The 16,069-nt window shown below is 34.9% G+C and overlaps 1 protein-coding gene across 1 annotated transcript; it reads left to right on the plus strand.

Annotated features, from left to right (window-relative positions):
- Positions 1-6,739: 6,739 nt before the first annotated feature.
- On the plus strand, positions 6,740-14,299 carry LOC126979065 (uncharacterized). The gene is made up of 7 exons (XM_050828254.1): positions 6,740-6,926; positions 8,499-8,651; positions 9,029-9,159; positions 10,404-10,659; positions 11,389-11,573; positions 12,782-12,977; positions 13,677-14,299. The coding sequence occupies exons 1-7, from the start codon at positions 6,806-6,808 to the stop codon at positions 13,796-13,798; spliced, it is 1,164 nt and encodes a 387-aa protein (XP_050684211.1). The 5' UTR covers positions 6,740-6,805; the 3' UTR covers positions 13,799-14,299.
- Positions 14,300-16,069: the final 1,770 nt, after the last annotated feature.

Here is a 16,069-nt window from a genome sequence, read left to right on the forward strand (position 1 = left end):
AAATAAATATAAAATCTAGTGTTCAAAATCACAAATCTTCTAAATTCTTTATCGGTCGTTCTGAATTTTACTAACATTTCAATCACATGGATGAGCAAACTACATTCAAACTCCAATGATAGCCGCCTTAAGCGATCAAATAAAATATTAAAAAAAAAAAATGAGAAATTAAAAGTGCAATGTGTTGACAGTTTAATCTATTAATTTGTTCGCACGAGTCATCTACTACATAAATAGCACATTCCTCAATCTAACAATGTTCCAAATCTTACACAATCGTATGATCAATCTTGGTACTGAAAGCGGATATGTTTGCTCACTGTCTTGACAATGATGTTGTACACTGTCCCTTGGCTCTTAGTATTTAAATATCTTAATTGAATAGAGATGTTAAGATAAGATGTATTGAATATCCCAGATTTTATTTATATCTGTATGGAAAGATTGTTTTAATTGTAGTTCGTAGTACTCAGTGGTTTAGTAAGCATTAAAATATTAGCACCCGAGCAACGACTTTGCTTCAAACTTCAAAAAAATGCTTTCTTTCTTTAAACATATCGAAACTTCCAGGACAGATCACTTCATTGCTTGGGTCATGATATTTTAATTAACTAAAATATTTTTTCTAGTCTCAGTTTTACACAGATTTGTAATTGCTGAAAATATTTCATATTGATAAGTTTGTTTTACTGTACTTAATAACGTAATTGCATGAACTTGTTACTCTGTTTTTCAATAGATTTTCATTATGTGAGATGAAAGCACTCTGCTATGTGGAATATTCTACAATTGATTATTACCTAATGTAATTATTTTATTTGTATGTAATTTAATTGAAATACATTATGTGGCACATTTAGAATTATATAAATTTAATGACTTTCCTAAATCTATGTAAGTCCTGACTGCAGTAAAAAGCGATCTTTTCTTGCCAATCCCTCATGCATTTAGTAAATTAAATTAATTATTAAAAATGTGCACCATAACTGCTCTCCAGATCAGTGTATACTTAGGTGATTTGAAAATATCAAGTTTGGAGAGTAATAGAGAAAGTAAGAGATAGAAATAAGAATAATACGTGTGAAATTCACAAGTTCTGAAACCTGACATTTTTGTATACCTAAGCAAACACTTATAAAGAGAATTTTAATGCAATTAGTTTGTCTCAAATAGTATTAAGTATGTCGATTGATTCGTCAATGTTGGAGGTGGCAGCGGTAACAACGGCTTCCGTGTGCTACTAGCAATAGGTCTATAATGTTTATTGGGTAGATATCTTGCTGTCATTATCGTTTGGGTAAAATATCAAAATAATGCTTGCACCACTTAAAAGATTATGTAAATAGTGTTACATTCATGTTTTAGCTCAAATTTGACTTCGTTTCATTACGTTTCATCTTTGTAAAACGAAAGCGACTAGGTTTGAGTTGTGATTGCAATAGCCTGCCCAAAAAACTCCTAAATTTAAGCCTTAGTTTAAGTTTATTGAACTCGATTACAACATAGCACCTATATATACACATATATACATCATTATCTGTAAGAAGTATTGCGTCATATATTTTATAGATATAGGGTCTAGATATTATGCTTTGCAAGTTCTATTACATTTGTACTTCATTCAGTCAATTTTGCCATAAACTTATCAAAAGATGCCATATTTGTAAAGGGTTCTCTTAAATTAGTTTTAAGATGTAAAGTGCACTTAATATATACCGATTGTAGCTAAGTATATAATATCTATATAAAATATTAATATTATTGTTTTCGAAATTATTTTATGTAAAGAATTATGGTTGTTTTTATATTTTAACTTTGAATTAATTTTATTTTAAGAAGCCTAGTTACGTTGACTAAGTCACTAAATAATTTATTACCAATGATGTGTTTTTAAATTCTTTTTTACATTTTTGTATAGATAGTGTATAATTTTTAATAGTGTAATCCTGATATCCAGCTTTTAAAAATAAGACTTATGCTATCCAAAAGTGTAAGTTCTAGATATTTTATGCTATCGTAAATGTTGATCGAAAATACATGCGAATTCTTTATTTCTATAGATGGACAAATCATGACAGTGCCATAACAATTTTATAATAGTTGGTGCGTTTTATCTAATCTAATTTTTTTTCTATAATGAAAAGCTCTCTGACTATTATTAGGGCTCATTCACACGAGACCTTTATCAATGACCGTTAAAAATACGTTGAAATAAAACTGTTTGGCTCTCAAACGTCTTTTCATAGTTCAGCGCTTTATAAACGCCTTTATATTCATTGAGCTGTATTCATCAAGTATCTTCAATTAGCCTGAGAGCCCATGTTCGTACGAAGGAGGTACAATTTATTATTATTTTTACCACCGCTCCCGTGAAACTTCAGACTTTATCCTGTTTTCCGGCAATAAGCTGGAATTTTTTCGGTCATTGACGCTTCAAAAACTTCAGAGATCTAAAAACCTTAAATTTCCTTACGGAAAACTGGGTGAAAAAGTGAATTTTTAGTTACAGGTATAGTAAGTACAAATCGTATACACAACGCGGGAGGGAAAAAGTCCATCTCAAATCAAGCGATGGACTTTTTCCCTCCGGGTTTTTGTCACATAAACGTGTTATAACAATTTTTTGACAATTAAATTTCATAACACATTTGTTTTGTACATTTTCTGGGATCATGTTGTAAAAGCATGTACATAGCCCAACAAAAGACTTACTAACTCGACTTACGGCCGTTTTCGATAACGTATCATCCTTAGTTTAACTTACTAGAGATAGACAAATCTATCCGTTTACGCTTACTTACATTTCAATAACCTATCGACATAAAGCATTAGACTAAAACAACATTAGACATAACTGTCGATAGATAAGATCTTGTCATTAAACGGTGACAGCAATGTATCCGTAACTAGAGATACGTTATTGAAAACGGCCGTTAACCGATTAGTAGCAACGAGTTAATGTTATTCTTTATGTTATCATTATGAGTATGACATTTTATAGAAATTTGCTAATACGGCTATATGACATATATTACACTATCAAGAATAGATTTAGAGGCAATAGTTTTATATTTTTATTTCTTTAAATTTTTCCCAATGATTCTTTAGGACCTAGGTTATAAATAGCACGAATAGCGCTCTTCTGCAACACAAAGATGTTATTAATACTAATGGTATTGATAATAAACAATCATTTAATTGATTACTTATTTCTTAGCATAGATATTTGATATATTACCATAGAAATAATTGTTAGTTACTTAGAAATTAATAGTCTGGGAGCTTTTTTCTTAATGTTCTAAAACTCATGACTGAGTAAGTTTTTCCGATGCCTTAATTTCCTACCTTTAAAGTGAGTTTGTTAATTGTTTGAACATTATCAAGTTTTAATTAAATCGAATTATATATTGATAGTTACCCATTTATTTAAAATCTAAAAACTGTAGTCATAACGAAATGCGAATGAATTATGGTTGTTAATTTAAAGCTTAATATTACTTTTTTACTTACACTATAAAATAGAATAATTACGTAAACTCAATGTATGAATGAATTGATGTTTGGTAGTTATACGTTTTGGTGCTTATACCACTTGTCTCATGAACAATTTTGTCAAATATTATAACAGCAACTTTACACAAAACAAAATAAATATAGTCACATAAATTAACAAGTGTGTATTATTTTTATCTTTCGAGCATTACTTATTTTGAACTAAGGATAAAGACTGGTCGTTGGCATTATTGACCGAGTATTTGACTTTTGTGTGATCTGTGCCTGATGTCTGAGATCATTTATATGTCTAGATAGACTGTGGCGTCTAAAAAAATTGAGGTTGACAGTTAACCTTTATTTTGAGCACACGCACACAACAAATTGCGATTGTAAAACATAGCTTGTCACGCACACTTAAGTAATAAACCTGGCCTGTTTTATGTATGCCTGTATTATAAATTATCTACGGTCTCTATTTCACCGAACTTGTGAAATTCTACAAGCTCTAACTTTTAAACTAGTTTCCAAACTAATCCATATGATTTATGTGAAGTATGTGTGCAGCGTTAGGTGTTTAAGTTGAAATCAAATCTATCGATCAAAGTATTAAATCGTTTAGAAAGATTTGTTAATTGTAAAATAAGAATAAAGAAGAAAAAATAATCCCATTAAATAATGTGCAGCAATTAGTAGCCACCATGAGGAGCTACATCGCCTCTCACACATCACAGGCATAGAATGCCGGCTAAATTATGGGTACCACAACGTCTCCTATTTCTGCCGTGGAACAGTTATGTGTAAACATTGTGTTTCGGTCTGAATGGCGCCCTAGTTAGTGAAAGTACTGGGCAAATGAGACATAACATGATTTGTCTCAGGCTGACGAGCGCAATTTTTCGGGTTTTTCAAGAATCCTGAGCGGCACTTCCTTGTCATGGGCAGGGCGTATCAATTACGTATGTGGTAATCTCTCTATATATATAAAAATGAATTGCTGTTCGTTAGTCTCGCTGAAACTCGAGAACGGCTGGACTGATTTGGCAAATTTAGGTCTTGAATTATTTGTGGAAATCCAGAGAAGGTTTAAAAGGCTAATAAATAGGAAAATGCTGCTAAATTAAATAAAAACAACAAATTTGTTTTTCCTTTGATGTGTCCATACATAATTTCTATGAGAGAATTTATTGACGCACGGTTTGACAGTTCTGCTGTGAAACAATTTCATTACGACAGCAGGGAGCATATTTTACGAAGTAATTTTATTTAAATACGGCGACATCTCTTACCTTTAAGTATCCGCAGTAACTATTGTCCCTTACGGCCGTTTTCAATGACGTATCTCTAGTAACAGATACATTGCTATCACCGTTTACGGTCGTTGCCAATATTCAAATCAAATCAAAATCAGTTTATTCAAGTAGGTCACGAAAATGACACTTATGAATGTCAAAAAAAAATTAAATATTTTTCTTATAGAATCTACCGCTACTTCGTAAAGGGTTGAGCTAATGAGAAGAAGTAGCAAGAAACTCATTGCCACTCTTTTATATCAAGATTTACAGATCATTTCAATTACAATATAATATGTGAAATGTAAAATGATGCAACAAACACACTCAAACGTCAAATAGTCAATGTCTTACACGAGTAAGTCAAAAAAATGATTGTAAATTAATACAAAAGTTAATGAGTACAGTAGCTGCATCATCCACATACACCATAAACCAATAAAGGTATTCTGTTAAGAATCTGAAACCGAGTCCCCGGCAACAGGATCACCCCGCCACCACAAGCAGCGCCCGTTCACGAGCATGACGCATGAGCCAGCCATCGCCTCCCTCAACCATATTTTAGGGAAGGGGACGACCCGTCCCATGTCGCCGCCACAAGCAGTGACATTTAAGCGAGCATGATGAAACCTGTTACGAGAACTCAGCAAACAACAATAAAATAATCCTAATACATCCATATAATCCTACATATCATGCAATACTCACCAAATACAGTCTATCTCTTAATTGAGATAAAAATCGTAAGTATCGTTGACTTTTCTGCTCCAATAAACTTATCGACGGTAACTCACCTTATCCGTACACGCTGTCTGTCAATGGGACGACGTATAGCTTACCAGCGATAGAAGTTTGTATGGAATATGCAATTCACGCGTCCCAATATAAGGCGATAACAATTACTTATCGGGTATATTGGGACAGCTTCAATAATCATTGACAGGTAATTACTGACAGTAGAAGGTAGGAATTAATGACAAGATCTCATCTATCTATAGTTATGTCCAATATAGTTTAACGGCCGTTTTCAATAACGTATCTCTAATTATGGATACGTTGCTGTCACCGTTTAATGACAAGATCTTATCTATCCATAGTTATGTCCAATATAGTTATAGGCCAAAGTTCTCTATCGATAGGTTATGTAAGTAAGCGTAAAAGGATAGATTTTCTACCTCTAGTAATCTAAACTAAGAATAGATAGATTATTGAAAACGGCCGTTAGATAATTTTAAAGTCTAGATAGACTGTGACAGCTGTAAATAAAATACGTAGAAAAAATATCGACAAACTGTTAGTCTCTATTTTCTAGAGTCAAGTTAGTAATAAAACGGGCCTGTTGTCATACGTTGCCTAATAGCAAGAGTTTCTATCTAGATTCTAGACGCATAAATTATCTAAGCATATTCCATACACAATATTTAACTAAACCAAAAATGATATGAATTGCGCATTTTTCATATAAAAACTTTAAGAGTTTAGATTGTGGAGTACTTTTTTAGGTATTGAAGGTATTAGGTATTGTATGGCTGACACCGCGCAGTCACGCTCGACTACTTAACGCTCATTCCGGTAAAGTCGACGAGTCGATCATACAGACCAAAATTTACACATAATTACATATATTTTTAAAGTATAAATAAACACTTTATAAATACAGAGCAAAATTTTTTTCGTATTATTAACCTCGCCATTTTCGCGTTTTCACTTCTATCATGTCATATCATTCTTTCCTAAATACACACCGGTTTTTTTGTAGATGTCACGCACAAGTACAATAGAATGATAGCAAATATACTTTTAGCTGCTAAACATAGTAAATAATACCCAGTGCTACAAACGTGTCAAATGATAAACGGTAAAATGGTTAACATCTTACACAAACAGACAACCGTTATCACCCACCTTATATAAGGTACATGAATGGCAGCGCACTCATTTCAGGGTCCATTTGAATAAGATTAGTCATGATATCGATAGTGTAACTTAAGTGATCTATGACATTTTGACTGCGGTTCAAAATGACTAACAAATTCTATTGGATAACAATCGCGCTTGGCACCGTTGTGGTCGCTGCTTTAAATGTCTATGACGACGATATCGAGGACAGTGATATATCTGGAGACAGAAAAGGAAAAATTTGTAAGTAATATTTTTATATAAATGACTAAATAGGCAAGTTGTTCATCTGATGAAAAGTGATACGAGTGCTCATTACAATGCGGCACCGTTCAGGATCGAAAAACCTGATGGAATGACGCTGGTGGCTTGGGCACGGGGAAGGGCGCTGGTGTGGGACGCGACTTGCGTCGACACTCTGGCTCCTTCTCATGTCCAAGTTACGTCAGTTGGTGCTGGGGCTGCTGCTTCGACTGCCGAAGACAGTAAGCGTCGCAAATATGTTGCCCACAATGAGTCATACATCTTTGTGCCGTTTTGGTATCGAGACACTTGGCCCGTGGGGCCCAGAGGCGCGGATAATGTTCAAAATACTATCTTCGCGCCTCAATAAGGCTACTGGAAACCCAAGCGCTGGCAGCTGTTTCGGTCAACGGATCATCCAACGCGGTAATGCTGCCAGTATTCTTGGTACGCTTCCACGTAATGAGAGTTTTAATTTTATGTAGTCGTAGTATTGTAAATATAGTTATAAAATTTGTTTTGTATGATTACAATAAATTAAAACTTACTTTACGGGGAAGCGCACCAAGAAAGGCAGCATTTCCGCGTTGGATAGCTAGGCTGATCCGTTGACCGAGATAGCTGCCAGCGCAGCACTTGAGCTTCCAATCGCCAGTGCCACTAGCCCTATTGAGATTTTATTATTATCAGATACATTTTGATATTTACTTGTGCTTTATATTATAATGACTTTTTTTTTTATCATATATGTATTGCTTGCGAAATCTATTTCAATAATATTAATATATTTTTATCATCAATAATAATCTTTATTGCAATAAGAAAACAACCATTATACAGTTTCTTGACTAAACAGTTATGGTTTATTATCATTGAATGTTAACTTTATTATTATAGGTAACTAATCCTATCGTAATAAATACTGTATCACAAAAGTATACCTCGTCCTTAGATCAGTGATAATTTAGATTCGTGTATATGAAATTAACCAATTTATACAAAAACTGTTGATAGGTACTAGATTGTGCTCAAATTCTATCAACTGTGTTGGTATTCGAAGTAAATCCATCAGACAGCATTATATTACAAATTTTGATTAGTAGATACAATATTTATTACGTTATAACCACTTATTGCATATCGCTTAAGCAGTCTGTATTTAACTATTTATCAGAATTACTAATTGCTATTTGTTTCTTATAACCATCAAAATTAATGTATAACCCTATTATTACTACTTACTGAGTACTCGTATCCCCATTATAACCAAATTCAAATATTTTTAATCAAAATATTATTTTAAATCACTTATTGAACGTCAAAAGCTACCAGCCGTACATTAATAAATTAATTATTAATCATAGTCTTAACAGATGTAATACCACAAATTAGGGATAGATACTTATAATGCATTGGATTGCCATAATCCTTGTTCAGCAAAACCTATAGAATATGAAGGTTTGTCGGAAATGAATGAAGACACTTGCCCGTTTGCTCCTCTGATAAAAATATAAAAGTGAATATTTATTCACCGTAATTTTTTTACATGTTATATTTCTTATTATTTCACAGTATTTCCGTTCATTAGTATAGTTCGGTTTGCAAACTCGGAATGTTCGAGTACAAGTACAATGAACGGGATATGTCTGGCGCGAAGAGAATGCAACAACCTTAACGGAACCATCACTGGAACCTGCGCATCTCGAAGAGGCAGATGCTGTGTAGGTGAGTGGTAAGACTTTCATATCAATAAAAATACGCTGCAAATGCTTTCTATTATTTACTTTAATATTATATTTTAATTTATTTTGACCATCAATAGGACAAACACAATACATATACAACATATAAAGCAGTAAAAAGTAAATACAGTATGCTCCTTATTAAAGACAGTCACATCAACTAAAACCATAGTGTGTAATATGTTATTTCCCCATGACATATAAATTCCTAATAATAAATCTATTTTGATCACCACTGATATTGCATCACATCATGAACATAGATCTCGATTGCAAGATAAACAAAAATTAATAAGCAGTTTAGTCCAAAAACTGGATTACATTACCTGTTCCATAAGTGATTATACGAATATATTTCAGTTTCAAGAAGTTGTGGATCAAACACGAATGTAAATAACACTTATTTCACAAGTCCTGGTTATCCAGCAGCTTACGCAGGAGGCCAAGCTTGCAATATCATTGTTAACCGATGCAACAGCAACATTTGTCAGGTAAATATCACTCAAAATCAAATTTAATTCGTATGCGAGTAAAATCCGTCTGGCATTCTACAATCGCACCGTATGCGGCGAACTTCTTGACTAGCACTGTCACTTCGTCGAATCAATTACCGGCTGTAGTTTTCCCGAACCGTTAGGACTTAGAGACCTTCATTCTTAGAGCTAGTCTCTTGAACCCTGGAGTTGCGGATGGCCATGGACTTATGGCTTAACACTTTCCATCACGTGAGTCTCTTGCCCGTTTCTTTAAAAAAATATTTAACCTTAGCTTTGGACTACCTAGAATCAGCCAATAGGGCCTAAAGTTGTGTGACGGTGCACTATAACATACCTTAGGCCTTATGGCTGCATTTCAACTAGAGAATTGCATGGAAGTCGGCAGCAGCGAGCTGTAGAACAATGAGATTGTTTCCACCGTAGATGTGCAAGGAAGCTGAGCAGTGCGAAGATGCTTAGCGACTCTGTGTAGATGTGCGGTGCGAGGATGTGTAGCTAGTTTGGCATATCTGCTTAATTTGATCACTGTTCTATGTAGCCATGTACTAATCTACTACTGACAAATTATTGCTATTATTTCAATCTCATCGGTACTTACAAGACATCCCTTGCAACACATTCGTACAGCACAAATCCCTCATCAACGTACAACACATCCATGTCTTGTTTAGTTGATCAAAAACATCAATCCGCTGATACGTTTCTAATAGAGCTACTCTGAGAGAGGAAGAGGAGAGAACAAATCCCCCGCTACGCACCGTCGTATATCTTTGACCGAAACGCAAACAACTAAGATACATTAGGTTTTTGTATGACAATAAAGGACGAGAAGAGCAGGACATTTAGCTGATGGTAATTTCTACGCCCTGCCCATTACAGTGCAGTGCCGCTCAGGATTCTTGAAAAACCCAAAAAATCCCTAAGGCAATGCTATTGCACTAGTCACCTTGAGTCATAAGAATTGTTTAGTTTCATTTCCCCAGTAAAATAATTTAATTTCAATTTTATTTCAAATTTTCCCCAATTTCACTAACTACGGCGCCCTTCAGATCAAAACACAATAATGCGGACACATTACAGCTTCACGGTATAAAAAGGTGCCGTTAATCACCACCCATATATCTAGCCGGCATCCAGTGCAAATAACTACTAATAAATGCCTTTTATGACCCTAGGATGCACATGGCATTTAGGTACTTGTATTTGTGTAATATCAACTCATTAAGAATTATTTCTAGCTTCGGTTAGATTTTTTGGATTTGGTACTTGCTCAACCCGATGGCGACGGTGTATGCAGTGTGGATTCTTTAACAATAACCGGAGGCAATACAATTGTACCAATATTGTGCGGAGACAACACTGGACAAACTATATTCGTGGACTTCAACGGCAACGCGGCCATCACCATTACGATATCTGCAACATTGTCCACTACGTTTTCAAGACGATGGAATATAAAACTGACACAATTGGGGTGCGACTGCCCTGGGATCGGTAGCTATACTAATTTAACTTTCACCATTCCACGAGTTTCACTGCACTTTTGATACATTTATGTAGCGAATTATGTAGCTTTGTGAGCATTATTTTGTAATTTTGTAGTTATCATGTATATGCATATCATGGTTTATCAAGCTCACTAAAATGGCATTGCATGAGGTAACGTCGTGCGCTGGGTCGTCTCCTTCCCTTAAATATGTGCGAAGGGAACGATGGCTGGTCAATGCATCAACTCGTGAACGGGTGCTGCTTGTGGTGCCAGTTCGGCCTGCTATGCATCCAACATACGTCAATTTATATTTATAAAGTTTATACTTCATTATTTTTTCCAAATATTTGATATTATTTAAACACGATTCATAAATATGATACAGCACCCTACATTACAGTAAAATACTATATTTGATTGAAAAGAGTGGCCGTTGAGATACTTGTATGTTCTTCTCACGAGCTCTACTTTATCCGTAGAGTAGATTCTCCGTACGGTAGATTCAGTAATTTGAAAGAATTATTGTAGTGACTTTTCAAAAGCGCTTAGTTTAAGCTTTAATAAAGTCTATTTGACTTTAATTGGATCCATAGCTCAGGTCGTAATCACTCTCGTCATTTTGAGATATTAATTAACTGTCATTAGCCGAGTTATTTCAGGCGCCCCTGTCGCCCACTGGTTTGTCATCAATTGTGACTTCGAAAGTTTTTTTTTACTATTTCATTTCTTATCAGCACCAAATGGATGTCTGCAGTACTACACGGGAACGTCTGGAACTATAAACAGCTTTAATTATGCAACCACAGCGAACCCCACTCTAAGTGCCTCCTTAGTAACGGGAACAAGACAACTGGCTAACTTGAACTACGGAATTTGTATTAGAATGGAGGCCGGATATTGCAGTATACAATATGCACAGGTATGATTCGTAGTGAAAGATTGTACACTATACGGTTCTCGCAGTATGGACTGTAATTGATAAAAGGCATAAAAAGGCATTTATTTTCTCAAAATTGATTCCTTTAGAATTCTTTTTGGTTAGCAATTACTTTACAAAATCTTGTTAAAATATTGTATACATACTGATTTTAACTCTGGTAATATTCACTTAGGCTGTGATGTTCAGTAATGATAAAGTCATTTTTTTTTATATAGACAGTGACAAAATTCACTAGTTTGGGGCTCATTTATATTGAATTTCTTGATAACAATGTATTGAAAGCTTTATACAATGTGTTTAAATGTATTTATCTATAACAAATAATTAAATCTTTTATTATTCACAATAACAATTCTCGATTAGATGCTTATACTCGTATTTATAATTCTAAATTAGACAATAACTTAATACTTTGTCTTTTTTTTCTAATTATCTCTATTGCGGCTTATTCTTCCTAAAATCTTTTATTTTCTATATATTATTCGTTCATAGTGTAAACGTTAAGGGCATTATTTTATAACTATCACCTACAGTTTGCACGTGAGTTGAATACAGTCGGGGCCTGGGGTAAAATCATTTTGATTTTAATAATGACTGAACCGAGTCCATCGGGTTCCGTTCGTAAAAAACGATTTTTTACTCATCGCCAGGCACGAGAAATCGTGAAAAATGTTTTAGACATGTGTGTAGAAGAAAGGCAGAATAGACATTTGAGATTTAGGTAGTTATTATTAGATTAAATGGTAAACTTGAAGCATTGATTAAATTATCGTCACGTGATTAAGGTCATCAATTATAATTGCGTCACACCTCTATCGAATACCTGAACTCTGTATTCAACTCGCGTGATATCTGTACCTGCTAAACGGTTAATTCTGCAAGACTTGAAACCTACTAGAAGGTATACTAATTTTTTGCAATTAATCAAACAAATTTCGATGTATAAAATCATTCTAAGCTGGTTTTATTCACGAAAACTTTATGATGACCTAAAATAACCATAAAGCATAATATAAAGTGTTTGGTTAACGGTATAAAAACTCGAGTAGTGAGAGAATGTTTTCTGTTTCCAAGCCTTGGTACTACGCTACTTAGTAGCGTGACAGGGTAAGGGCTATACCAGAGAGACGTATTCTGCTTGACTCGCCAAATATTTCATGTGATTGTTTTTGAATGTTGCATTTCAGGCTTCTGGATTGTACTCGTTTACGGTGACCGGAGACGTAGAAGGCGCTGATAGCACAGTGTTAGGCACAGACGTGGGTGCTGTTAACGATGGTGATTGTACCACAGACTTCGTTGTAATACCGAATCCATTCACAACCGCAAACGTAGCAGTTGGCACAGACCGCTTCTGCGGCTTAGGATTTGTCACCGTAACATGTAAGTTTACCAATAAGATCTTCATTAATCTGTGTTAAGAGTTTCCATGCAGTCAAACTATATTCATATTAACAATTATTGAACATCAATTATTCATTTAAGTCAGAAAGTGACACTCGCGAATATCACATGTTATTTTTTTTAGTATTTCTATTATACCACCACTTTGGAATTGCTGAGCATTAATGAGAAGAAGTGGTAAAAAACACACTGTCAGTCCAAGAAATCTATATTTTTACAGCTGCTGCTGTATACATTACAAAAATAAGTAATGGAGTTATAAATTATTGTAATTAGTCAGATTTATCCTTCGTCCCTATAGATATATTACAAATAACGCTCCCTCATGGGACGTTAATTACAGGTTACACTGTCTACGCGTATTCAAAGTTGGGGTTTTCATTATGCGCATCATGGTGATTTAGCTTGCCGAATTTTTTCTTACTTCTATTATATATATTATACTTAGGTGATAAAAGTTATTTATTAAAGTTAAACGCTTATTGAACAGGTGTCTTTCCGTTATTTAGCGTTAATCTTTCTAAATCGTTTTCGTTAATCTAAGTCGTTAGACACTGTTTAACAAAACATGTGTCTAAGCCATGTTTAAATATTTTTTTTAATAACACCGTAAAAGTTTTTTTAAGGTAGGTAAGCTATGTTGACTGCAACTATGTGATACAACTATTTATTTTTCAGCTGCACTAAAGCCGTTTGTCCTCTACGTGGTGACAGACGGCAGTGAAGGCGCTACGGCTACAACTCCCCCAGATGTCGCTAACCGAGGATTTTCACTCACATACACACAAATAGCATGCTAGTTGAATTACCGTGTAAACTATGTAAATTACTTCATTAATGATAACTTTGATCTTGAAAAGCATCTAGAGGTATAACAATCTAGATTATTGTAAGCTTAGGTCATTTATGCGCCTAGATAGACTGTGACAGCTGTGAAACGTCGAAAAATAATTGAGGTTGACAGTTAACCTCTATTTTGAGCACTGCGCGTACACTAACACAAAGTAGCATACAAATCACGAGTTTAAGACGTAGCTTGTCACGCACACTAAAGTAATAAACCTGGCCTGTTTTCATCGATTGTCTAGCTGAAGGAGACTCTATCTAGACGTAAAAATTATCTGAGAAATTGAGTTTAGAACTGTCTACAAAAAACATAAAAAAAAACCAGAACTTGAAAAAAGAAATGCGTTTGCTTCATTGAATGTTAGAAACTAGAATCGCATAGATTTCTATTTTCGACTTGCATAAGAATAATGTCTGAGTAACTAGTTCTCATTAAACATTTATATCATAAAGGGCATTTGTTTTTTTTCACTTGAACCCTTAGCAGCACATCCTCAATCTGGTTTAAGAATATAAGGCACATTCGCTTTATAAGTTGACGCAGTCAATCTACATTCATTTCTTCTCCATGAGCGAACCATCTATTCCTATATCCATTCTAGTCCATTGTGAACGGCTTCATCGATTGCCGTAGACTAGAGGCGCTTCAATGTACCTATGTCTTTAACTCAATCTGTTGCGGAGAGTTGAACGATCTACCATACATATCATTCTCATCATTTGTATGTTCGGTGTTCCCGCACAGTGCGGTCTTCAAAGAAATTGCTTTCACGTGTTTCCAGAACGATGCCAAATAAGCACCTACATCTTGCATAAAAGCCGATATACTCATGAGATTCCTCTGGTAGAGTATGGGCAATCGATGAGAGAACAATATGGGCGGTGCTGATCACTAACACGGACCATCAGGTTAGCTCGTTTATTCTCAAGGTGAAAAGTGAATTTGAATAATATATAAATAATTAAAAAAACAACAATTACCTACATTATGAAAAAGGCTAATTTGTAGTAATCCTTATAAAATAGTAATATTTTTTTGAAAATCACACCGTCTTAATATAATCCGTTACAATTACGGCACTAGTAAGCAACGACTAAAATTACCCCTCACAGCGTGGGGAGTATGCTCTGCAATGCTTGCTATTTCTCCTCGGATATTTATCTTTCTGGACATCAAATGACCAGGGGTTATTTTCAAACACTAAACCTACTCTAAAGATAACCTCATCAGAAAAATTCCATTGAGGTCATATCCAGGCAACGCTATCTATGGCTTTGAGAAATCAATATATTAAGTTACTCTGTTGTGGAATATTCCTCGATCAATGCCACATTCTGCTGCGAAGTAAGAGTAACCGCGCGAACTCCTCGTCCTCAGAAACTGAAGGCCTAAAATGCCATGCGCTGGCACAGCCGCCAAAACTGTCAAATTGGGACTGTGTTAAATAATTTCAAATATTTAGACTTTCACAGCTCTAGTAGCTGCTATTATGCTTATTGACATTGCCGTTGATGTGGTCGCCAGAGAATAACACGTTAAAATACGTTAATGATAATAAGAATAACACGTTCCGAAGAACTGTTTCACCTGATTTATGCCTCCGAATTCCACCAACGCACGACACGCCACAAATTAGGATATCATTCCCACCATCTGGATGTGTGGCGTTCCTTCACAGTGCGGTTCTCAATGAACTATCTCCCACTTTATACAAAGCTGTGGAATGAGCTTACTTGTGCGGTGTTTCCGGGTCGATACAACATGGGCACCTTCAAAGAGAGCGCGTACACCTCCTTTAAAGGCCGGCAACGATCCTGTGGTGTTGTGATCAAGAGAATGTTCCCGGTGTTAATCACTTAACAAGGCCCTGCCCACTGAGCTAGTGGTCCCGGGTTTGAATCTCGGTAGATGCAAAAATTTATATGATGAATATGGCTGTTTTTGTCCGACTCATAGATGTCTATAAGTATTTATGTATGTATATATAAGTATATTGTATTAAATATATTATCGTTGCCTTTGTACCGAGGCTATGCCTAGTTTGGGGCATGACAAGTTGTGTGTGTCACTATTATAATTATTTGCAAAATGAATTCTTTGGATAGAGCCAGTGACTTTATTTCTTGCACCATTTGACTTCATTTCGGGTGAAGATGTGATTCTTCCTACAAAACCGTAAATTCAATGCATTACAATGCTTGCGGGTAGCGGGTAGAACAATAAA

Source organism: Leptidea sinapis, chromosome Z, assembly GCF_905404315.1.
Source record: "Leptidea sinapis chromosome Z, ilLepSina1.1, whole genome shotgun sequence".
NCBI lineage: Eukaryota > Metazoa > Arthropoda > Insecta > Lepidoptera > Pieridae > Leptidea > Leptidea sinapis.